The sequence below is a fragment of the Scyliorhinus torazame genome, chromosome 6 (assembly GCF_047496885.1).
Source record: "Scyliorhinus torazame isolate Kashiwa2021f chromosome 6, sScyTor2.1, whole genome shotgun sequence".
NCBI classification, from domain to species: Eukaryota; Metazoa; Chordata; class Chondrichthyes; order Carcharhiniformes; family Scyliorhinidae; genus Scyliorhinus; species Scyliorhinus torazame.
Window position 1 is genome coordinate 62,406,652 of NC_092712.1, and position 25,632 is coordinate 62,432,283.

Here is a 25,632-nt window from a genome sequence, read left to right on the forward strand (position 1 = left end):
TAGGTCATTGATAAAAATGACAAACCGCAACGGCCCCAGAACAGATCCTTGTGGTACTCCACTTGTGACTGTACTCCATTCTGAACATTTCCCATCAACCACCACCCTCTGTCTTCTTTCAGCTAGCCAATTTCTGATCCACATCTCTAAATCACCCTCAATCCCCAGCCTCTGTATTTTCTGCAATAGCCTACCGTGGGGAACCTTATCAAACGCTTTGCTGAAATCCATATACAACACATGAACTGCTCTACCCTCATCTACCTGTTCAGTCACCTTCTCAAAGAGCTCAATAAGGTTTGTGAGGCATGACCTACCCTTCACAAAGCCATGCTGACTATCCCTGATCATATTATTCCTATCTAGATGATTATAAATCTTGTCTCTTATAATCCCCTCCAAGACTTTACCCACCTCAGCCGTGAGGCTCACCGGTCTATAGTTGCCGGGGTTGTCTCTGCTCCCCTTTTTGAACAAAGGGACCATATTTGCTGTCCTCCAGTCCTCTGGCACTATTCCTGTAGCCAATGATGACATAAAAATCAAAGCCAAAGGTCCAGCAATCTCTTCCCTGGCCTCCCAGAGAATCCTAGGATAAATCCCATCAGGTCCCGGGGACTTATCTATTTTCAGCCTGTCCAGAATTGCCAACACCTCTTCCCTACGTACCTCAAAGCCATCTATTCTATTAGCCTGGGGCTCAGCATTCTCCTCCACAACATTATCTTTTTCCTGAGTGAATACTGACGAAAAATATTCATTTAGTATCTCGCCTATCTCTTCAGACTCCACACACAATTTCCCATCCCTGTCCTTGACTGGTCCTACTCTTTCCCTAGTCATTCGCTTATTCCTGACATACCTATAGAAAGCTTTTGGGTTTTCCTTGATCCTTCCTGCCAAATACTTCTCATGTCCCCTCCTTGCTCGTCTTAGCTCTCTCTTTAGATCCTTCCTCGCTACCTTGTAACTATCCATCGCCCCAACTGAAACTTCACACCTCATCTTCACATAGGCCTCCTTCTTCCTCTTAACAAGAGATTCCACTTCCTTGGTAAACCACGGTTCCCTCGCTCGACGCCTTCCTCCCTGCCTGACCGGTACATACTTATCAAGAACACGCAGTAGCTGATCCTTGAACAAGCCCCACTTATCCAGTGTGCCCAACACTTGCAGCCTACTTCTCCACCTTATCCCCCCCAAGTCACGTCTAATGGCATCATAATTGCCCTTCCCCCAGCTATAACTCTTGCCCTGCGGTGTATACTTATCCCTTTCCATCATTAACGTAAACGTCACCGAATTGTGGTCACTGTCCCCAAAGTGCTCTCCTACCTCCAAATCCAACACCTGGCCTGGTTCATTACCCAAAACCAGATCCAACGTGGCCTCGCCTCTTGTTGGCCTGTCAACATATTGTTTCAGGAAACCCTCCTGCACACACTGTACAAAAAACGACCCATCTATTGCACTCGAACTATATCTTTTCCAGTCAATATTTGGAAAGTTAAAGTCTCCCATAATAACTACCCTGTTACTTTCGCTCTTATCCAGAATCATCTTCGCCATCCTTTCCTCTACATCCCTAGAACTATTAGGAGGCCTATAAAAAACTCCCATTAGGGTGACCTCTACTTTCCTGTTTCTAACTTCAGCCCATACTACCTCGGAAGAAGAGTCCCCATCTAGCATCCTCTCCGCCACCGTAATACTGCTCTTGACTAGCAGCGCCACACCTCCCCCTCTTTTGCCTCCTTCTCTGAGCTTACTAAAACACCTAAACCCCGGAACCTGCAACATCCATTCCTGTCCCTGCTCTATCCATGTGTCCGAAATGGCCACAACATCGAAGTCCCAGGTACCAACCCATGCTGCCAGTTCCCCTACCTTGTTTCGTATACTCCTGGCATTGAAGTAGACACACTTCAAACCACCTACCTGAACACTGGCCCCCTCCTGCGACGTCAAATCTGTGCTCCTGACCTCTATACTCTCATTCTCCCTTACCCTAAAACTACAATCTAGGTTCCCATGCCCCTGCTGCATTAGTTTAAACCCCCCCCCAAAGAGCACTAACAAATCTCCCCCCCAGGATATTTGTGCCCCTCAGGTTCAGATGTAGACCATCCTGTCTGTAGAGGTCCCACCTTCCCCAGAAAGAGCCCCAGTTATCCAGAAATCTGAATCCCTCCCGCCTGCACCATCCCTGTAGCCACGTGTTTAAATGCTCTCTCTCCCTATTCCTCATCTCACTATCACGTGGCACGGGCAACAACCCAGAGATAACAACTCTGTTTGTTCTAGTTCTGAGCTTCCATCCTAGCTCCCTGAAAGCCTGCCTGACATCCTTGTCCCCTTTCCTACCTATGTCGTTAGTGCCAATGTGGACCACGACTTGGGGCTGCTCCCCCTCCCCCCTAAGGACCCGGAAAACACGATCCGAGACATCACGTACCCTTGCACCTGGGAGGCAACATACCAAACGTGAGTCTCTCACGCTCCCACAAAATCTCCTATCTGTGCCCCTGACTATAGAGTCCCCAATTACTAATGCTCTGCTCCTCTCCCCCCCTTCCCTTCTGAGCAACAGGGACAGACTCCGTGCCAGAGGCCCGTACCCCATGTCTTCCCCCCCCCCCACAAGTATCCAAAGCGGTATACTTGTTTCTCAGGGGAACGACCGCAGAGGATCCCTGCACTGACTGCTTTTTCCCAGTCCCTCTTACAGTTACCCACCTATCTCCAATCTTTGGTGTAACTAATTCCCTGAAGTTGCTATCTGTGACCCCTTCTGCCTCCCGAATGATCTGAAGTTCTTCCAACTCCAGCTCCAGTTCCCTAACTCGGTCTTGGAGGAGCTGGAGATGGCAGCACTTCCTGCAGGTAAAATCAGCAGGGACACTAACTGCATCCCTCACCTCAAACATCCTGCAGGAGGAACATTGCACGCCCTTCCCTGCCATTCCTCTAACTTTCTACCAAGATCTGGCTAACAACTAAATTTTATAAAAAATAATAATAATATAATAAAATATGGTACTTACCTCAGACCAATGGGTTTTATTATTAGGTTAGAGGAGGAGGGCGGGTGGGAGACACTACACGTGGAGTGTCTCGGGTTTCCTCTCCACCAGAATTTATTGGTGAGGGTCTTCCCAGACGTCCGCGGGTCGACTTCCTGTTCCCGCCTAAAACGCTAATTTAAAAAAAGAAAATTCTCAGCTCCTGCTGAAATTGACTAACCAGCCAGCTCCACTCCCGCCGAAATCGACTGGCCTGCCCCTGCAAAGACAAGTGGACAGGACAAGGACAGACTTACCTCCCAGCAGCCACTTCCGCACTGCTCCCGCTGAAACTGACTCACCAGCTGTTCTCCCGCCGAAATCGACTGGCCTGCCCCTGCAAAGACAAGTGCTTTTAAAGGACAGACTTGCCTCCCAGCAGCCACTTCCGCACTGCTCCCGCTGAAACTGACTCACCAGCTGTTCTCCTGCCGAAATCGACTGGCCTGCCCCTGCAAAGACAAGTGCTTTTAAAGGACAGACTTACCTCCCAGCAGCCACTTCCGCACTGCTCCCGCTGAAACTGACTCACCAGCTGTTCTCCCGCCGAAATCGACTGGCCTGCCCCTGCAAAGACAAGTGCTTTTAAAGGATAGACTTACCTCCCAGCAGCCACTTCCGCACTGCTCCCGCTGAAACTGACTCACCAGCTGTTCTCCCGCCGAAATCGACTGGCCTGCCCCTGCAAAGACAAGTGCTTTTAAAGGACAGACTTACCTCCCAGCAGCCACTTCCGCACTGCTCCCGCTAAAACTGACTCACCAGCTGTTCTCCTGCCGAAATCGTTAGCATTCATGTCAAGAGGGCTAGAATACAAGACCAGGATGCAGTTCTGAGGCTGTACAAGGCTCTAGTCAGACCCCATTTGGAGTATTGTGAGCAGTGTTGGGCCCCGTATCTAAGGAAGGATGAGCTGGCCTTGGAAAGGGTCCAGGGGAGGTTCACAAGAATGATCCCTGGAATGAAGAACTTGTCATATGAAATGAATGAAAATGAAAATCGCTTATTGACACAAGTAGGCTTCAAATGAAGCTACTGTGAAAAGCCCCTAGTCGCCACAGTCTGGCGCCTGTTCGGGGAGGCTGGTACGGGAATTCAACCGTGCTGCTGGCCTGCCTTGGTCTGCTTTCAAAGCCAGCGATTTAGCCCAGTGTGCTAAACCAGCCCCAAAAGGGAAGGGAGGTTTCCTTCGAGCCGGAATTGAACCAGTGACCTAAGGATGTCATTATTATCATCTACAGTTGTCTGCTCTACCAGCTAAGCTATCGAAGGAGAGGCCTTCATATGAGGAACGTTTGAGGACTCTGGGTCTTTACTCGTTGGAGTTTCGAAGGATGAGAGGGGATCTTATTGAAACTTACAAGATACTGCGAGGCTTGGATAGAATGGAGAGGATGTTTCCACTTGTAGGAAAAACTAGAACCAGAGGACACCTTCTCAGACTAAAGGGACGATCCTTTAAAACAGAGATGAGGAGGAATTTCTTCAGCCAGAGGGTGGTGAATCTGTGGAACTCTTTGCTGCAGAAGGCTGTGGAGGCCAATTCACTGAGTGTCTTTAAGACAGAGATAGATAGGTTCTTGACTATTAAGGGGATGTGGGGTTATGGGGATGAGAAAATATCAGCCATGATTGAATGGCGGAGCAGACTCGATGGGCCGAGTGGCCTAATTCTGTTCCTATATCTTTTGGTCTATGGTCTGGAGTGGGTGTAGAGGGGATTCACAACGATGTTGCCTCAATGGCACATTTATGTTATGAAAAGAGGTTGGATAGGTTTGGGTTATTTTTGTTGGAGCAGAGAACACTGAAAGATGACCTGATCAAGTTGTACAAGATTATGAGGGGCATGGACAGGGTGGATAGGGAGCAGCTGTTCCCCTTAATTGAAGGACCAGTCACGAGGGGACACAAGGTCAAGGTGAGGGGCAGGATGTTTAGGGGGACGTGAGGAAAAAACATTTTACCCAGAGAGTGGCGATGGTCTGGAATGCACTGCCGGGGAGGGTGGTGGAGGGGCTGCCTCGCATCTTTTAAAAGGTATCTGGGTGAGCACGTAGTCCATCATAACATTCAAGATTATGGGCCAAATGCTGGTAAATGGGATGAGGTGGGTAGGCCAGGTGATTTTCGTGTGTCGGTGCAGACTCGATAGGCTTCTTCTGTACTATCTGATTCTGTGAATCGCCACCAGCTTTATTTGCGTCACAGTAATGCCAGCACAATCTATGATGGGAATGCACATTTTTTCATTGAACTCTTACACCCAACGTGTTCGGTGTACCTTGTTTTTTTTTTTTAGAAAGTCGGTTTCAATGACAAAAATATTGACAACTTGTATTTATGTAGCGCCTTTAATCTAGTAAACTGCTTCCAGCTGCTTCACAGGAATTGGGAAGAAAGGTGAGTGGGACTTGAATAGTAGAGAATACAGGATAAAATACAGGAAACAGAATTTTGAATGAGCTGACGTTTACAGAGTGTGAAGGATGTAAGGCTGCCGAAAAGAGGTAGTTAAGAAGTTCAAGAAAGCATGCAAGATACTTTATTAGTCGGGGCACAGAGTACAACAGCTGGGAGGCTGTGTTAGAACTGTATAAAACAATGGTTAGGCCACAGCTGGAGTACTGGTGACTACAGCTGAGGGGCTGGTTTAGCACACTGGGCTATATCGCTGGCTTTGAAAGCAGACCAAGGCAGGCCAGCATCACGGTTCAATTCCCGTACTAGCCTCCCTGAACAGGCGCAGGAATGTGGTGACTAAGGGCTTTTCACAGTAACTTCATTTGAAGCCTACTTGTGACAATAAGCGATTTTCATTTTCATTTTCATTTCAAGAGCATTGGAAAAGTTAGGTCTGGAGGTGAAAATGGCATGGAAGAGGCTTTGAGCAGGGGTGGACGATATGAAAGTTGAAGAGATGATGTGATTGAAACTCAGCATGGCATGAAATTAAATGCTGAGATTGTGAACAGTAATTTGTGGCAGGTGCTTGAAGAGGATGGATTCCATTTTTCCAGTGTTTAATTGAAAGAAATGGCTGACTTAATTTCACTTCCCGTAGTTGGTAAATTTTACATGCTGCCATTACATTTTACACTGAGTCCAGTGCTGTCTGAGGGGGGTTCAAAGTCATGTACTACAAGCTTTCATTTCACATCCAACTAATAGCAACACCGTAGAATTACTAAATCCAATGAGAATAAATGAGAAACTAACTAATTTCATGCCACAGACCCATTCAAGCTTTAAAGATTTTCTAAAATGGAAGGCTGCTGACTCCATTCAATAACATGTGGTGTGGGTCTCAATAATTTAGCAAGTTTCAGTCCTGACATCCATCCTTCAGTGACAAGTCAGACATTTTGTGCCTTGCTTTGGTAACCCTGCATCTGTTTACCAGAGTTTTGAAGGAGAGTTAATGTCGGAACTTATTTTGTATAAAGTCTGAATATATTAGGCAAAAGTTTTGACAACACGGAGGAAGTGGAGGAGTTGAGAGTGGTGCTAGAGAAAAAAGATGAGTGTTATCAGACATGTGGAAAATGATCCCATATCTCAGTCTTGTGAATGCATCTTTGGGTTTGTACTGCGAGAGAACTTCATACTTTTACCACTTTCATCTGGTTGTTGATGCTTTTTTTGAGTGTGGAACTAGTCTCCCTGTAAGTGGACCTAGGTTTTAAAAGGCTTATGATTCAGAAACAAGGTTGGTTCCAAATTCTTTGGCCAAGTTCACTTGCCTTTTCGGGTATCCCTGAAGAACATAAGCTGCTCTGCCTTGCCTTAACTAATTCACCAATCCTGATTTTCTGTTTGGAAAAGCTGAGGTGCGCATCCTCTTGCCAGGTGATGAAAGATGGAACTGGAACTACTAACCTTTACACACTTTGATACACATTTGTTTGCAAAGTTACACATTACAAGCATACACCTCCTAACCCAACTGCAATTTCAGTCTGTGTCTGTTTTTCGGGCACAAGAGAAACCCCTACTTAATACTAACCCTGCTTATAATTAATTTACAATTAACTACGGGTGCACTATTTAATCCTTTATTTTTGCTCAGTGGTAAATGGTCTTGCATTTCAGGCATGTTCTCAAACTGCTCTGCTCCCACTCTGTAGCATATTGTTCGGAGAGGGCACCTCATGACAAGCATGCATTAAATTCAAACAAAGTGGCACTTTTCATTTGTTGAGACCTGATATTGGCAGCAATTCGTACTAGAATTGGCTGAGCTTTTGAATTATCTGAATGATTTCAAAGAGTGAATTGCCAATGCATTTTCGTGGGAAGCATTTTTTGGCATGATTTCGTTTTGAATTAGTAGGCACCTTTTAATAAAGTGGCTTTGAATAAAGCAGAGCAGACAATAGAGAGGCATGATGAAACCAAGACCTTTCAGACATGTAGAGATGTTTATGAGTGCCCAATTTCACAATTTGTGACCGCTTTCAGCAATTGGTTTGAACATAGAAATATTTTTATTAATTAAACTGATGATGGAAAAATCGATGTTCTGTGTTCACCTTTTGGCTTTACGTATACCACAGAGAATATGCTAATGACCTCTTGCATATTGCAGTGCTTTTGTATAAAAGATTATATTTAAAATAAAAGTCTCTCTACTAATGATCACATTGTATGAACATTTCCTTTCTCATGTAATGCTTGGTTGTCTGACTTCCCTTACACCCCCTGCTAAAATTGGCTACACTTTTTACTTTTAAATATTTGCTGAATATTTCAGAACTAACCCAACACTTGGTTGGTTTTAGACCTCAATCATTCACCTTTTCACTGTGAATGGCAACTTTAGAACATAAGCTTCATAGTGCCGAGAATTAGTGCACTGAAATATGGAGCTTCCTTTTCACTGCTAACATTATCCTTAGTTGTAGAGAGAAAACAATATTATTCATCAGATACGCAAATAGAACAAAAGGTCGTTGGCATTCTGAATAAAGTAGTGATGCTCCGGTAACAACTAGTCTATAGTGGCACTGATTTTTAAGGAAACATATTGCTCTGATTCATAACAAGCAAGTGACTCTTAAAATTTATTTTTCCCTAGGATTCCAAACTGCCGCCATCAATTCGGCAAACATTGCTGGAATTATTTGGACAGATTGAACGAGAATTTGAAAATTTGTACATTGAAAATTTGGAATGTGAGTATCAGCTGTGTGCACAGGCGCTACTTGAATGACAACCGTCAAACCAATTTCGCCATTTGTTGCATGAGAAATGACGGATCACAATGTGTCTGCTTACCTTGCAGTGCGAAGAGAAATTGAAACTTTGAATGATCGTCTAACAGCTGAAGGTCAGACAGTAGATGGGGGAGACTTAAGCAAAGGACAGTTGAAGGCAAAAGGTTGAGAAAATTACGTTTTTAATTCTGTTCCTATTAACCATAATTATATTGACAATTTAGAGAGTGGTTAAACTTCAATTTACTGTATTTGCAAGTTAATTTTGTATGACTACTTCATGGTGTGCTACGGTTAAAATGTTGCATGTAGTTTGAACAAGCTATTCTAGAAACATGAAAAAGTCCAGTGTGCAATCACTGGGACGATCCCAGAGACCGGAGAATATAATTGTGACGAGAGAACAATTCTAATTTTTCAGTTTTTATTTCAAGGAATTTTAAAAATGGTTCTAATATATTTTTGAATTTGAAATTTTGAAAGAATAAATCAATAAAAATGGGAAATAAATTTAGGATTGGGAGTATAAGATCATAAAAAATAGGAGCAGGAATAGGCTATTCAGTCTATCGAGCCTGAACCATTTGATAAATCATGGCTGATCTGAATGTAGTCCTAACAACTCCACTTTCCTGCCTGCCCCCCATGACCCTCGACTCCCTTGTCGATCAAAAATCTGTCTAACTCAACCGTGAATGTATTCAATGACCCAGTCTCCAGTGCTCCCTGTGGAAGAGCCTAAGTGGAAAGGAAATATTAAGATTTTTTTTAAACAAAAGATTATTAAACTGTGGGATAAGTTATAATATAATATGTTGTAGTTGAGTCAATAACTAAGAGAGGAAAAACTAATATATTGAGGATGAAGGTAACACTGGAGTATGGGAAAGAAATAGTATCAATATGAAACCGAATACTAGAATAACGTGATAGACCAAAATGAGAGCTTCTTGTGCAGATATAGTTGTACTATACTATTTACTAGGCTGAATTTTATCCATGAAGTTGTGCACAGCCATAACTTACTTGATTGGAGCATAAATATCATTCATATATGGAATATAGCTAACATAAATAGGCATTTGGTAGGTTAGAACTTGAATTTGCTGAAACAGGAGACTAGCTGTCTAAGCTTTGTGTCTTGCACCCATCAGGACAGATCACATGATTACCAATAGTAAAGGGAACAACAGTTTATACTGTGCAAGAAGGTGGTTCTGATTGCTTAGCAAGTGGACTCTGATTGGTAGAGTAATTGGCACGGAGGATGCAGCAGGGTTTAACTGCCAAGCTTTTGTTCAAATTCAAACAAGGCAATTGACTCTAATTGTTCAAGGCATTTCCATGAGGAATGAATCAGGGAATGGCTGTCTCCAAGTTTTTGTTTAGTTGAAAAAGATGCAGTGCATGGACATATGAATATACATGCGTACACGTGAATTAGGAGCAGGAGTAGACTACCCTCAAGCCAGTTCTGCCATTCAATAACATCATGGCTGATTTGATTGTAACCTCAATCCCACATTCCTGCCCACCCCTGACAACCTTTCACCCCTTTGTTTATCAAGAATCTATCTAGCTCTGCCTTAAAAATATTCAAAGACTCTGCTTCCACTGCCTTTTGAGGAAGAGAGTTCCAAAGATTCAAGACCCTTCGAGAGAAAAATAAATCTCTCCATCTCCGTCTTAAATGAGCGAGCCCTGATTTTTAAACAGTGACCCCTAGTTCTAGATTCTCCCACAAGAGGAAACATCATCTCCACATCCATCCTGTGAAGACAGTACAGGATCTTGTAGGTTTCAATTAAATCGCCTCTTCTAAGCTCTAGTGTTTACAAACCTAACCTTTCCAAGCTTTCTTCCTAAGACAACCTGCCAGTTCCTGGTATTCCTTTAGTAAACTTTCTCTGAACTGTTTCTAATGTATTTCCTTAAATAAGGAGACCAATATTGTACACAGTCTCCAGATATGATCTCACCAATTTCTTGTGCAACTGAAACATAACTTCCCAATTTTTGTAATCAATTCCTCTCACAATGAGCAATACCATTCTATTAGCGTTCCTAATTACTTGCTGTTCCTTAGTACTGGCCTTTTTGTGATTCATGCACCAGGACACCAGATCACTCTGCATCTCAGAACTCTCCGATCTCTTAAGGATTTGTCAGCCCGTCGACCCAACAATTTGCTCAATACCACTTACCTGATGATTGTAATTTTCATGAACTCCTCCTTCCCTTCATTTCCTGATTTATAGCTATTTCTGGGATGTAATTTGTGTTCTCTATTGTGAAGACCAATGCAAAATGCCTGTTTAATTCATCTGCCAAAACCCTACTTTTTATTATCAATTCTTCAGACAAACTTGCTGTAGGACCAACGCTCACTTTGTTAACTCTTATTTAAATACCTATAGAAACTCTTACTATCCGTCTTTATAATACTAGCTAGCTTTCTCTCGTACTCCAGTTTTTTCCCTCCTTATCAATCTTTTTGTCATTCTTTGATGTTCTTTATATTCTTTCCAATCTTCTGACCTGCCACTCCGTCTCTGTGTAAATATATGCTTTCTCCTTAAGTTTTGTACTATTTAACTTTTTTAGTTAACCACGGATGATGGGCTTTCCCCTTGGAATTTTTCTTTCTCGTTAGAATGTTTTTATTCTATGTATTCTGAAATATCCCTTTAAATGTCTACCATTGAACCTTTGTTGACCTATCCCTTCAGCACATTTGCTAGTTCACTTTAGTTAACTCCACTTTCATGCCCTCATAATTGCCCTTAATTAAGTTTAAAATACTGGTCTTGGGTGCACTTTTCTCTCCCTAAAACTGAATGCAAAATTCAATCATGTGATTGCTGCTACCTAGGGGTACCTTCACTGAGGTTATAAATTAATCATACCTCATTGCACAATTTGAGGTCTAGTATCGCCTGTCCTCTGGTTAGCTCCAGAACATGCTGATTCAAGAAACTATCCCAAAAACATTCTAAGAACTCCTCATCTAGTTACATTTGGCAATCTGATTTTTCCAATCGATATGTAGAATGCCTAGCTCAGTCTACCTCATATCTTGGAAGGTAAGTGGTCTCAAAAGTTTGAGCAGCAGGTGAAGCTTGCCGTTTTACGCCGGTACTATGCATCACTAACGTGAGTGGCATTCTCCACTAACAGGATGCTGCCGTTAAGCCAAAAGACATTGTGCCTATCACACAAATGAGTAATGTGGTTTGTGAATTTTAGGATTTGTTTGGTACTAGATATGTAGGCCGTACGTCCTAATGACTGGTGGCTGATATTGAACAGCACGTCCCTTTGGCTGTTTGCAATAGGCAAAGTACTGACTGTACCTATCCTTGCTTACAAATCTCAAAACTTAGTGTCCAATATTAGATGTGATTCTGCGATTGGACAACACTTTCTAAGCAATCCTGATTATGCTAAGAATTACACGGAAAATAAATTTAAAATTGTTGAACTCACAGAATGGCTCACTAATGCATGCTAGAAGCCACATTTATCCACACACAAGCCTGCCCTTTGTAGATAGAAGGAGCATGCCCATGTATTAGAGCTTTTTACAACTAAACAAGACCTTGATGGATCGCCATTCCCTGCTTTATTTTCCATGACTATGCCTTACCCAATCAGAGTTAATCTGCCTGGTTTGAATTTGAACAAAAACCTGGAAGCTAACTGTTCCCTGCTGGATTTTCTGTGGCAATGTCTTTACCAATTGATAATCTTGTTCGTAATCTTGCCATCTATCCTAATGAATGCCAAATGAGAAACTTAGACAGCGTGTCTCTTTTTTCAGCAATACTCAAAACATAATTATAACATTCTAAAAGTTAATGTTGGGATTTTGGTAATATCATCAGGCTACTAATCTAGCAGCCCAGGTTAATCCTCTGGTAATGTGGGCTCAAATCCCACCATGGCAGCGGGTGGAATTTAAAGTCAGTTAATAAATCTGGAAGATAAAGCTAGTCTCAGTGATGGTGACTATGACAACTATCACTGATTGTTGTAAAATCCCAACTAACTCACTAATGTCCTTTAGGGGAAAGAAATCTGTCATCTTGCCCAGTCTGACCAATATGTGACTCCAGAGCCACAGCAATGTGGTTGGCTCTTAACTGTGCTCTGAAGTGGCCCAGCAAGTCACTCAGTTCAAGGCCAACAAATGTTGATTTTGCCAGGGACACCCATATCCCATGAAAAAATAAAAGAAAATTATATCATTTTGACTGAATTTGGAGCTCCAGTGACTTTATTTTTGTTTCCATACAACATCTGTAACATTCCTGCATTTATATAGTACCTTTATTGTAGAGTAATATCTTGAGGCACTTGTCAGAGGATAGTAAATAGCATCATGTGCAAATGGAAGTTAGCAGAAATGTCCAGGACATCGTCATATGAGTAATGTTTAAGGTGGTGGTTAAAGGCAGGGAGAGTGATGGAGATGTTTAAGATGCGAGTTCCAGAAAGCAGAGCCAAAATACGTGAAAGCTTTGTTATCAATGATGTGGGGAGGCAATCGGCAGAATGCTAATGGTGAACGAATAAAGGCTTGGGACGGTTACGGCTGGAGGAGGCCAAAGTGGTGGAATGAGGTGAAAATTGAATATTTTTTTACTGGCGGCTTGCATTTCACATTATGAATTCAGAATGGGAGATGACACTGTTCTTCAGTCTCATGTGCAGGAGGATTTTGTTGGATTCAAATGAATTTATTGTGACATTAAGTTTCTACCTATTGTTCTCTGTTATATATTGTATTTGAACCTAAAAATATTGCAAAATTTTCACACCATTGTGCACTTGTGATCACCCCCAAGCTTGTGATTTGCAAACATGCCATGATCACATTTTCTTTTAAGATTTATTCAGCACAGTGCAATGTTGACTAGTATATTTTAAAACATCTTTGGCATTATTTGCACCAGGCTTTGTCTCAGTGGAGAGATGCTTAAGAGAAAATGAGGTACTTAACTTTTTGTTTGTTTCCCTGAAACTCTTGATATTCATCTTAAGTCTGGCTAAGAATTGGTTCAATGTCTGTCTTGCACGCAGCATTCAATGGTTGACAAAAGTTCTGATTGTATTTGTGTAGCCAGCCACAGTACCAGCCAGTTATCTCAAAAACTGAAAACAACTTACAAGGCCTCTACTAGCAAGGTATGTGGTTGATATGTATTCAAAGCATGCCATCATAACTTATTGGAAAAGATTGCAGCAGAATGCACTAATTTCAAGTGATTTCCCTTCTTACGCTGTTAATTTTTCAGTTTAAAAAAAGTACACATTAATAAATGGTTGAACTAAAATGTGCTTTGAGATTTTTAAATATATATATATACTTTGTCAGCCGTTGCTTAGCTGACAGCACTCTCATTTTAGAGTCACACGGTCTCATTCCAGGAACGTGAACTGAAAATCAAGGCTTGCATTCCAGTGCAGTACTGAGGGGAGTGCTGCACAATCAAAGGTGTCGCCTTTCGGATCAGAGGTTATACTGAGATCTATTTGCCCTCTCGGTGGATATAAACAGTCCCATGGTACTATTTGAAAAAGAGCAGTAGAGCCATCAGCAGTGTCCTAGCCAATGTTTATGTCTCAATCAACATCAGAATCCCCCCAGACGATTGTCGCATGAGAGTATCCAAACTCCACTCCCCCAAAAAACATGCCTTAAAATAATCTTTCACAACCATGCTTTTCATCCGCGGTTTGCATTCCAGAATTCAGTCCGGGTTTTCCAAATGACTCTTTCAAGCAAAGTTTCCGCTCCACTTTTGACAACAAATCCAATATACAACTTGCCTGTCAGAGTTTCTTTGTCTTGACTGCTGTGCACACTGTTCGCTTTCACTCTTGATTCCTAGACTCTTATTAAAATGGCATCAGACCTTTGATTTACCTCTGAAGTCTGTTTTCCCACTTGAACTCTGGTTACTGCAGCTGTCTCTTTCACTCACAAAACTTTGTCTGCTTGCCCCTTGAATTCTCCTCTGAACAATACCTTGGTCTCTATCCTCTTAACTTCAGTCTTAATAGTCTTTCAGTCCCGATTTCCTAGTTATCTGGACTGTATTTGGTTCTTCAGGAAGTCTGCCTCTTTGCAGCTCCCTTATCCTGTCCAGCCTCTCCTGGTAGAGTTGAGATATTCACTCCCCGGTAACTGGACGTGAAGATACCAGGTGCTCTGTCTTCAACTGTCCTGCTTCCAGTTAAACTGAGAACACAAAGCCTTCTTACCTTGAAAGGCCCCCAGTTGCTAAGCAACAACTGCTACTTGTACTCATACCGTAACCCTCTCTAAGGATAATACAGCACATTTGAAACTGAATCAACCTCCACGTGAATCGAGCTATAGGTTTTACTCTTACACAGAAACCTTAAATTAAACCCAATTAGAACTATACCTTATTTTTAATGTTTACCAATACAAATATAAATCCCTTAAAATTACCTTTGTTTTCCAAACAATTTTCTATTCACCTGTTGTTAAGGCAATTACTTTCGCCCTGGCAATCCTCTCTATACTGGATCCATTGATCTCTAATACTAGATTCATATGGCAATTCTCAACCCTGTGACAATTTATTTAGTCACTAGCTAAAAATAGTACTGAGTTCTTATGGCAACCCTTCAACCTGTGACAAATACCCATTGACTGCCAATGTACTGGGAAAATGCTAACTTCCGAGTAAGTGTCCTACTCCTAACTCCCAACAGATACTCCCCCAGCAAGTGTCCTGTGTCAAATGCAAAGTCCTCAGTGATGCATCCCTACTTTATACCGTTTTTGAAGGGAACTTTGCAACATTTATCCCAAGTAATATGTACCTGAAACAGCACTAACAACTTTTGATCCAATATTTGCAACTCATGATGAATGGGAAAAGCGCAACTGGCTTCCCTACAAAAACCTAAGCTTCATTTGTACCATTAATCCATGGCTTTCCAAACCTTTAGTCTTCATGCCAATCTTCCAGCCAGTCAGCATTATAGCTTTGCCTTCTGTTTACTGCTAAGGTAGACTCACTGGAGCAGAAATGTGTCCAAGCTATAACTCCAGTTCACTCTACTTCTTATTTCTTAAAGTTATATCGCAGTTACATTGCCAACTTTACGCACCTCAATATTCATGAATCATCCTAATAATACATACAAATTAAAACTTGCCCATCACTCAGCTAATGTACAGTACAATTTGACTGTGTAAACCTTATTAATTTCACAAATGTGGCAATGGCGAGAAGTGTGACAGGTAGCTGTGAATGCAAATAAATGCAAGTCTTTCTTTTCTTTCTGTCCTTAAACTAAAAACATTTGTTTGATGAATGTGCTACAAATTGGTCTGGAAATGGTATAGTTTTCACTGTGTTCTCAGCAAGCAACACACTTCTTTTCTTCTGCTTATGATATAGCGATCCAACTCTTTCCCAGGCAAAGCAGGTGGAGCACGCAACTTCAACATGGGAAGTTGGGAGTTGTGGGGTGGAGATTCGTGGGTAATTTCTTTTCCAGTGAAACCATATGCATGATGCATCCTATTGGTAACAGTGATGGAATTGCTGCAGCCTAGTGGACTTAGAAATGTGTTTTGAAAAATGTAACTTAAAATTGCTTTTGGTGGTACATAATATATTCTTAAAACATCAGTAACCCCGTTATGTATGATATGTGATTAATAGCAGAGAATGTACCTATGTTTGTGTTTGACATTAATTTTGTCCTTTTGTAACTTGAGTGGATAAACGGTAATAAAATATAAACTTACTAACAAGAGGTTGGGCATCAACATTCATGAAGTGTTATTTTCTACAGTTTGGGATTAACAGGATGCTAGATATGGCCTCCAATGACTTTTATAGTCGCATAGAGTTCTATAGGAAGAACGTTGACCAAGCGTGACGTCTGTCCACATGCTAGAAATACTGGACTATGCCAGTAGGCCTCCAGTGGCATTGCACATTCCAAATAAAAATAAAAGGAGGAAAGTTGGAGTCAAATGTAGGTAGGATATTAAAATTCAGGAATGTTCAAAGGGGAACCTGCCACAGAGAACACACGAGATGCATAGCTTCCTGTCCTAAAACCCAAACTGCAAGAAAGGAGACAGAGGAGTTGCTTCGGCCACATACCTGAATCACCATGACATATTATTGACAGTGGTAATAAAGGAGTTTTCATTATAACTGGCCTATTAACCATCTTTATGCTAATAAAAGAGCTCCAGTTTTTCCAATCTTCTAATAACGAAAGCTTCTTACTTTTGATATCATCTTGGTGTAGCACTATTAGAATTAATAACAGTTATACAAAGGACAACATTGAGTAGATGGCAATGAGGAGTCACTTACTTTGTGTTCTAGGGTGAAACATGGGGTCCAGGAAATGGTCTTGGACCTATGGGTGAGCCAAGTGGTTCTGTTGTATTTTGGTATTGGCCTAATTCTACCGTGCACATACTTTTGATAAATAGGAAACTAACACTGCAATATAACATTAACCGGACTGAGAGGTCAGTAAACTAGCTGCTTTCCAGGCCAAGCCAACAATGTTATTTTGTTTTGATTCTTGCAAGTGTGTTCTGGGCTTCTTGTTAGTTGAGGAATGGGATGCAAGGTAGCATGTATTGGCCAGAGATAGGGAGATTGATTTCCTGGATTTATGGCTCCTCATAGTAATGCTTGTAGTTCAGGAAGTGCAGTGAGTTAAAGCTTATGTGTATATATTATGATTGAAGGAAATCTGCTATTTCTGATAGGTAAAAGGATCATTGATTTAGCCATTTTGATGTAAATACTAAAGCCCAGTTCAAAATTCATTTTTAAAATGGATCCCATCATAAGACTGCAAACACAACCTCAGATTACAAAAGCGTATAGCTTACAATAATAAAAGCATAGATTTTGAAACATTTGCAGCTTAACCAGAAGCAAATGCAACATTTCTACTGAAGGTCAAAATGAGCACCATAGTTAACATGAATCTACCATTGTTCAAAATGTGAATAGTATAGCAGTCAGCAAATACCAGACCTGATAATAAGTGCAAGTTTACATTCCAACACACAGAAGACAACCAAAGATGCAACATAGTCATATCTATGTTGCACATTGATGATTGACAACTAACCATCCTATCAAATGCATTTAAGACTCATCCAAGCCAATCAGCACATTACAAGGGTAGGAACAGATGGATTCAGATTGATAACATTTTCCTTAAAGATAGAAGCCCGGGCAGCCATTTTCCATTCTGGGATCACTCGATACTATATGCTTGACTATCTCGTATTTTCATATTTCCATTCTAACTCTTAAGTCTGCGCAAGCTGTTTTGCTTTGAGCAAGAAATCATTATCATATTTTGAAAGTTCAATTTGTTTGTACGCTACTAAATTTAATTATATCTCTTAAAGTCTTCTGCTGACAGGGGCTTTATTAAGAATATTTGATTTGTAACCACAAGAAGATTTCAAACTCTCAATTATAATCAATAGACACAATAAAGATTTCATTTCTCATCCGAGACGTGTAGTGCAAATTTTTACTTAGTTAGGTGTAGACGAGACTACACTTAACCACGGGTAGATTTCATCAATTGGCATAGTCGGCAGGATGGGATCCATTTTAAAAATGAATTTTGAACTAGACTTTAGTATTTACATCAAAATAGCTAAATCAATGATCCTTTTACCTATCAGAAATAGCAGATTTCCTTCAGTGATGCACTATTTATGCTGAAGCTTTCATATACAATGCCTTAATTAGCCCGCCATGCACTGCCATCGAGAAGGTGGTTTACAAAATTAATCAAACCATGTGTGTTCACACGGGACCACTGACAAGCTGAATGGAGTCCAGCTTTAATTCTTCTTCAGCAAAGGCATCAAAGAACCTTTCTCCCTAGTGCACAAAGTTTGATATAAAGGTGAATTAGCTAAAACAATTTTATTTAACTATGTCTGCATTAATATGATTAGGACTGTTGCAAACATGGGTGGCACAGCGGCGCTGTGGTTAGCACTGCTGCCTCGCGCCGCTGAGGACCTGGGTTCCACCTCGGCCCTGGGTCATTGTCCGTGTGGAGTTTGCACATTCCCCCCGTGTCTGCATGGGTCTCACCCCCACAACCCAAAGATGTGCAGGGTAGGTGGATTGGCCACACTAAATTGCCCCTTAATTTAAAAAAAAAGGACTGTTGCAAGCTACAATATAAGTAAACTGATCTTTAATATCAGTCAACAGAATCTAAATCATCATCATTACAGCAAAAATATATGTGTTACTTGCCATACCTGGGTTTTACTTAGTAACAGTACAACGGAACAATCACTTCCTTTGATGTAGTTTAGACTCAGCAAAGCTTTTTTATATTCAATGCAATATTAAGTAGACTTTCATTGTTCGCCCAGCATTCCATCCATCCTCTCCCTTCATGTAGCAGATTGCTGCGACATCAGTCTGTTATCGAGGATGTTCTCGCTTAATCTCTTGAATTGTCTACTCTGCATGTGAGCTTTAGCTGATATTTCAAACATAGACAAAAGGAGAGCAAGAGAGCAAAACTTGTCCCAATCTGCTATTGTGCAATCTAGATGCATCACCAACCCCAAAATCTTCCTTATATTATAGTCGTGCAATTTCTACGGAGAGAAAGTAAAATTCAGGGCATTTTAGAAAAATACAAGTGACACTTCTCCAATCCCAAAAGATAATCAAGTGTCAGGAGCCAGTGTCATCTCTGCTGGTAGTTATACTGTGCCTCTCTCTGTGCGCAGTCTAGGGTTTTGCAAGCTTAATGGGCCAAATTTAATTTTGTGCATCCGATGCCGAGATCCAGATAATCTTTCTTTCATTAACTATCTGTGTGAGAATAAAAATGGGAGTGTGCACTGATTCATGAGGTTTGCCGCTTCCTATCATTCTCTAATTCGGGCAGTTTGCATTAATCTTTATCCTTTTCTGCTGCCGCCAGCTTTAAACTGGTGCTGCTATAATTCTGTTGAAATCATATGCCTCCAATTGCTGAGTCTATACTACATCAGAGGAAGTGATTGTTCCGTTGTACTGTACGTAAAACCCAGGTATGGCAAGTAGCACATATATTTTTGCTGTAATTATGATGATTTAGAGAGCTTGAGACATTTTCAGAAAATTGGTCTATTTGCACAGGCTGTATCCATTTGGTCACTAGCTCAAAGAAGTATTAAATTTGTTGACCACAATTTTTCTTTAACCCAGCTATCCTTTCTGCACGTGATTACTTTATGTTTTTCGCAGTTTATCTTTGTTCATTTGTTTTGTAGTTCATTTACTATTGGCTACTTTTAAAATTGTTTTCAGATACCTTGCTGTATTAAGGAAAACCGAGACAGGAAACAAATTGGGGGAAAAAAGCAAAAAGAGGAGAGAAAAAAATGAAGGATAAAATATGTTTGATTTCTACTTAACAAAATTAGTTGTACGTTGAGTTAGATTACATGGGACTTCCGGTTGCGGCTATGCGGAGCTAAGTCGCACATTCGGCGGCTCCCGCAAAAACGGACTTTTGGTCTCTTTTCAGGGCCCCCAACGGCACTTTTTCGACGTTTCCCGGTGTGGGAAGGAGTCTGCAACAGCTCCCCCTCAGTATATGGCTTCAACTAGGAGCGGGGCGACAAAAAAGGTGGTGGTGGATTGGATTGGATTGGATTTGTTTATTGTCACGTGTACCGAGGTTCAGTGAAAAGTATTTTTCTGCGAGCAGCTCAACAGATCATTAAGTACATGAGAAGAAAAGGGAATAAAAGAAAATACATAATAGGGCAACACAACATATATAATGTAACTACATAAGCACTGGCATCGGATGAAGCATACAGGGTGTAGTGTTAATGAGGACCAGTAGAAGGTGCGAGGGAAGAAGGACAAAATGGCGGCAGGCTGAGACTAGGCAGCGTGGATGCAGTGGGCGGAAGAGCAGCAGGAGGGTATCCAGCGCTACTTCAGAGAGATTAAAATGGACCTGCTAGAGCCGATGAAGGCGTCTATTGATAAGCTGCTGGAGACACAGACGGCCCAGGGAGTGGCGATCCGCGAGGCTTGACAAAAGATCTCTGACAATGAGGACGAGATCTTAGGCCTGGCGGTAAAGGTGGAGGCACACGATGCGCTCCACAAGAAATGGCAGGAGCGGTTCGAGGAGATGGCGAATCGGTCGAGGCGGAAGAATCTGCGGATTCTGGGACTCCCGGAGGTGCTGGAGGGGCCGGACGTGGGGGCCTATGTGGTCACTAGTTGAACTCGCTGATGGGAGCGGGGTCCTTCCAGGGGTCCCTGGAGCTGGAAGGGGCCCATAGAGTGCTGGCGAGGAGGCCCAAGGCTAACGAGCCTCCGCGGGCGGTGCTGGTGAGGTTCCATCGGTTCGCTGATCGGGAGTGTGTGCTCAGGTGGGCCAAGAAGGAGAGGAGCAGCAGGTGGGAGAACGCGGAGGTTTGGATATATCAGGACTGGAGTGCGGAGGTGGCGAAGAGGAGGGCCGGGTACAATCGAGCGAAGGCGGTGCTGCACAGGAAGGGGGTGAAGTTCGGCATGTTGCAGCCGGCACGACTGTGGGTTACCTACAAGGACCGGCACCATTATTTTGAGTCTCCGGAGGAGGCGTGAGCCTTTGTTCAGGCCGAGAAGTTGGACACAGATTGAGGGTCGGGACGGCCGATTGGGGACTGCGGTTGATATGCTATGTTTATTTTTATTTCGAGGGGGGGGCCTTTGTATTGCTCCGGGTTTCTTTTCTTTGTATTTTTTCTCTTTTGGGTCAGTGAGGGTGGTTGGGGCGGGTTGGGCACTGTTTTGGTTGGGTTGGCCGGGGGGGGGGGGGGCTCTTGGAGGTGAGATGGGGCCCCGCGGGGGAGGGGGAGGCCTGAGTCGGGGGTGAGGGGTCTGGGCCTGTAAAAGGAGCTGCGTCAGAGGTGGCGGGGCCTGGTGGGTGGAAAGTGCGGGCTTTTTCCCGTGCTGAAGACTGGAGGGGGCGGGGCCGGGAAGCGAGGGTTGTTTCCCGCGCTTAGGACAGAAGGGGGAGTGGGAGAGCCTATGGATGGGGACGGGAGAGGGGGGTGTGCCACACAATGGCAGGAGTCGAAGGAGAGGCGTGAGTGGCCGGGGTCAGCAGGAGTCAGCTGACTTGCGGAAGTGCAATGGGGGGAGTAAGTCAGCTAGGATGGGTCCTAGCCGGTGGGAGGTGGGGGGGAATCGTGTTGCTGCTGCTATGGTCAAGGAGGAGCTGCAGCGAGTGGGGGGGGATCGAGACGGGGTTATGCCGCTGTGGGGAATGGGCCGGGTGTGGGGTGCGGGCGCGTGGCTGGCCGAGGAGGGGGTCATGGCTAGTCGGCGGGGGAGGGGGGCGGGTAGTCCCCTGATCTGGTGATAACCTGGAATGTAAGGGGTCTGAATGGGCCGGTTAAGCCGGCCCGTGTGTTCGCGCACCTGAAGGGGCTCAAGGCGGATGTGGTTATGCTTCAGGAGACACACCTGAAGGTGGCAGACCAGGTAAGATTGAGGAAAGGGTGGGTAGGTCTGGTGTTTCACTCGGGGCTGGTGCCAAAAATCGAGGGGTGGCGATCTTGGTGGGAAAGACGGTGTCGTTTGAGGCGTCGAGCATTGTGGCAGATAATGGCGGTAGGTACATAATGGTAAGTGGTAAGTTGCAGGGAGAGAGGGTGGCACTGGTCAATGTGTATGCCCTGAACTGGGACGATGCGGATTTTATGCGGCGTATTTTGGGTCGGATCCCAGACTTGGAAGTGGGGGGCCTGATAATGGGGGGAGACTTTAACACGGTACTGGATCCGGCACTGGATCGCTCCAGGTCCAGGACGGGTAGGAAGCTGGCGGCGGCTAGAGCGCTGAGGGGGTTTATGGACCAGATGGGAGGGGTGGACCCTTGGAGATTTGCAAGGCTGGGGCTAGGGAATTTTCATTCTTCTCACATGTCCATAAGGCTTATTCCCGAATCGACTTTTTCATCTTGAGTAGGGCGCTGATAGCGAGAGTAGAGGATACTGAGTATTCGGCAATAGCCATTTCGGACCACGGCCCGCATTGGGTGGACTTGGAGATGGGGGAGGAGAGAGACCAGCACCCGCTGTGGCGCTTGGAATGGGGCTGTTGGCGGACGAGGAGGTGAGCGAGCGGGTCCGAGGAAGTATAGAGAGGTACTTGGAGACCAACGACAACGGGGAGGTCCGAGTGGAGATGGTATGGGAGGCACTGAAGGCGGTGGTGAGGGGAGAGCTGATCTCCATTAGGGCCCACAAGGAGCGGAGGGAGCAGGGGGAGAGGGAGAGGCTGGTGGGGGAGATGGTGATGGTAGACAGGAGGTATGCGGAAGAGCCCGAGGAAGGATTGTTGAGGAAGAGGCATAGCCTCCAGGCCGAATTCGACCTGGTGACCACCAGAAAGGCGGAGGTGCAGTGGAGGAAGGCCCAGGGGGCGATTTACGAGTATGGGGAAAAGGCAAGTCGGATGCTGGCGCATCAGCTTCGGAAGCGGGATGCAGCTAGGGAGATTGGGGGAGTTAAGGACAGGGGAGGGAGTGTGGTGCTGAGTGGGGTTGGCATCAATGGGGTCTTCAGGGACTTCTACGAAGAATTGTACCGATCCGAGCCCCCACGGGAGGAGGGAGGGATGGGCCGCTTCCTAGACCAATTGAGGTTTCCAAAGGTGGAAGAGGGACTGCTGGCGGGATTGGGGCCCCGATTGGACTGGAGGAGCTGATTAAAGGGATTGGAAGCATGCAGGCAGGGAAGGCACCGGGGCCGGACGGTTTCCCGGTTGAATTTTATAAAGAATATATGGACCTGTTGGGCCCGCTGTTAGTTAGGACCTTCAATGAGGCCAGGGAAGGGGGTGTTTTGCCCCCGACAATGTCCCGGGCACTGATCTCCTTGATCCTGAAGCGGGACAAGGATCTCCTGCAGTGTGGGTCTTACAGACCGATCTCCTTGCTAAATGTCGATGCCAAGGTGCTGGCGAAGGTCTTAGCCACGAGGATTGAGGATTGTATGCCGCAGATCATCCATGAAGACCAGACGGGGTTTGTGAAGGGGAGGCAGTTGAACGCGAATGTGCGGAGGCTTTTGAACATTATCATGATGCCGGCGAGGGAGGGGGAGGCGGAGATAGTGGTGGCGATGGACACTGAGAAAGCCTTCGATCGGGTAGAGTGGGGGTACCTGTGGGAGGTGCTGAAGAGGTTCGGATTTGGGGAGGGGTTTGTCAGGTGGGTTAGGCTGCTGTATGAGGCCCCGATGGCGAGTGTGGCCACAAACAGGAGGAGGTCCGAGTACTTTCGGTTGCACCGAGGGACGAGACAGGGGTGCCCCTTATCCCCCTGCTCTTCGCACTGGCGATTGAACCCCTGGCTATGGCACTGAGGGAGTCAAGGAACTGGAGGGGGTTGGTGCGTGGTGGGGAGGAGCATAGGGTGTCACTCTATGCGGATGACCTGCTGCTGTATGTGGCGGAGTTGGGAGAGGAAAGTGAGGAAGGGAAGTGGGCAGATGCCCTGGGGAGGATGAACTCTTCCTCATCGTGCGCGAGGATCAGCCTCATACAGTTTAAGGTGCTGAACAGGGCACACATGACTGGGACAAGGATGAGCCGGTTTTTGGGGGTGAGGACACGTGTGTTAGGTGCTCAGGGAGCCCAGCAAACCACACCCACATGTTCTGGGCATGCCCAGCGCTGGAGGAATTTTGGAAGGGCGTAGCGAGGACGGTGTCGAGGGTGGTAGGATCCAGGATCAAGCCGGGCTGGGGGCTCGCAATATTTGGGGTGGCAGAGGAGCCGGGAGTGCAGGAGGCGAAAGAGGCCGGTATTCTGGCCTTTGCGTCCCTGGTAGCCCGGCGAAGGATTTTTCTTCAGTGGAAGGGTGCGAGGCCCCCAAGCGTGGAGTCCTGGATCAACGATATGGTGGGGTTTATTAAATTGGAGAGGGTGAAATTCACCTTGAGAGGGTCGGTACACGGGTTCTTTAGGCGGTGGCAACCTTCTTAGACTTCCTGGCAGAGCGGTAGACATTGGTCAATGGCAGCAGCAACTCGGGGAGTTAGATTACATAGCCGGTGCAGGAGTCAACTCCTCTTGTTTCAATTTTGTTATATTTTTATAATTGCTGTATTTTCACGAAAACAATCTGCCATCTCCTTGACTCCTTTCTGCAGTGCATATTGTTACCACAGAGTGGCAGTGTTCTATTTGTGTTTTCCTGGCCTCATCCAGGTTCCACTACTGTTTATGGATAAAATAAATTCTTAAGTTGACAACCACCCAGTTCCTGTTTTACGTTATGTATGGACTTCCAAAAGGAACATTCCAAGATATTTGCAATAGTAAAAAAGTGGCTTGTTGTCAAGGTGTTGAAGATCTTCGACCTTTTGAATGATACAGTTTTTCTGTTTATCTTGCAGGCTTTTTCTGCAATTGAGTCGCTTTAGTGTATGATAAACTAGACACAATTAAAGCATGAGTTTCAATTAATTAAAGCATTGGACATACATTTGTTGCGATCCTAGTTGATATAACTGGACGGGAAGATCCCAAAATGGAACCCTGGCTCAAAAGACCGTAACTTTTATTTTTTTTATTTTTTATTTTTTTATTAAATATTTTATTGAAAATTTTTGGTCAACCAACACAGTACATTGTGCATCCTTTACACAATATTATAACAACACAAATAACAATGACCTATTTTATAAACAAAAAATGAATAAATAATAAATAACAAAAATGAAAACTAGCCCTAATTGGCAACTGCCTTGTCACAAGTAACACTCTCCAAAAATATAATTTAACAGTCCAATATATAATTATCTGTAGCAACGACCTATACATACTATACAGTATATATTAACAACCCTGAGAGTCCTTCTGGTTCCTCCTCCCCCCCCCCCCCCCCCCCCCCCCCGCCCACCCCCGCCCGCCCCCCTCCCCCCCGCCCCCCCCCCCCCCCCGCGCCCCCCCCCCCCGGCCCCCCCCCCCCCCCCCCCCCGAGGTATTCGACGAACGGTTGCCACCGCCTGGTGAACCCTTGAGCCGACCCCCTTAGGACGAACTTAATCCGCTCTAGCTTTATAAACCCCGCCATGTCATTTATCCAGGTCTCCACCCCCGGGGGCTTGGCTTCTTTCCACATTAGCAATATCCTGCGCCCGGCTACTGGGGACGCAAAGGCCAAAACATCGGCCTCTCTCGCCTCCTGCACTCCCGGCTCTTGTGCAAACCCCAAATATAGCCAACCCCCAGCTTGGTTCGACCCGGACTCCTACTACTTTTGAAAGCACCTTT

The 25,632-nt window shown here is 44.3% G+C and overlaps 1 protein-coding gene across 7 annotated transcripts in view; it reads left to right on the plus strand.

Moving 5' to 3' along the window:
• Window positions 1-25,632, plus strand: part of wdr37 (WD repeat domain 37) — a 176,366-nt gene that overhangs the window by 59,459 nt on the left and 91,275 nt on the right. For 5 of the 7 annotated variants that reach the window (XM_072508282.1, XM_072508285.1, XM_072508283.1 and 2 more), the window contains 4 exons: window positions 8,140-8,236; window positions 8,347-8,442; window positions 13,401-13,465; window positions 15,721-15,804. In XM_072508282.1, the coding sequence (XP_072364383.1) occupies window positions 8,140-8,236; window positions 8,347-8,442; window positions 13,401-13,465; window positions 15,721-15,804 (342 nt within the window). The remainder of the gene's footprint in view (window positions 1-8,139; window positions 8,237-8,346; window positions 8,443-13,400; window positions 13,466-15,720; window positions 15,805-25,632) is intronic. The other 2 variants (XM_072508286.1, XM_072508287.1) reach the window with 1 other exon arrangement.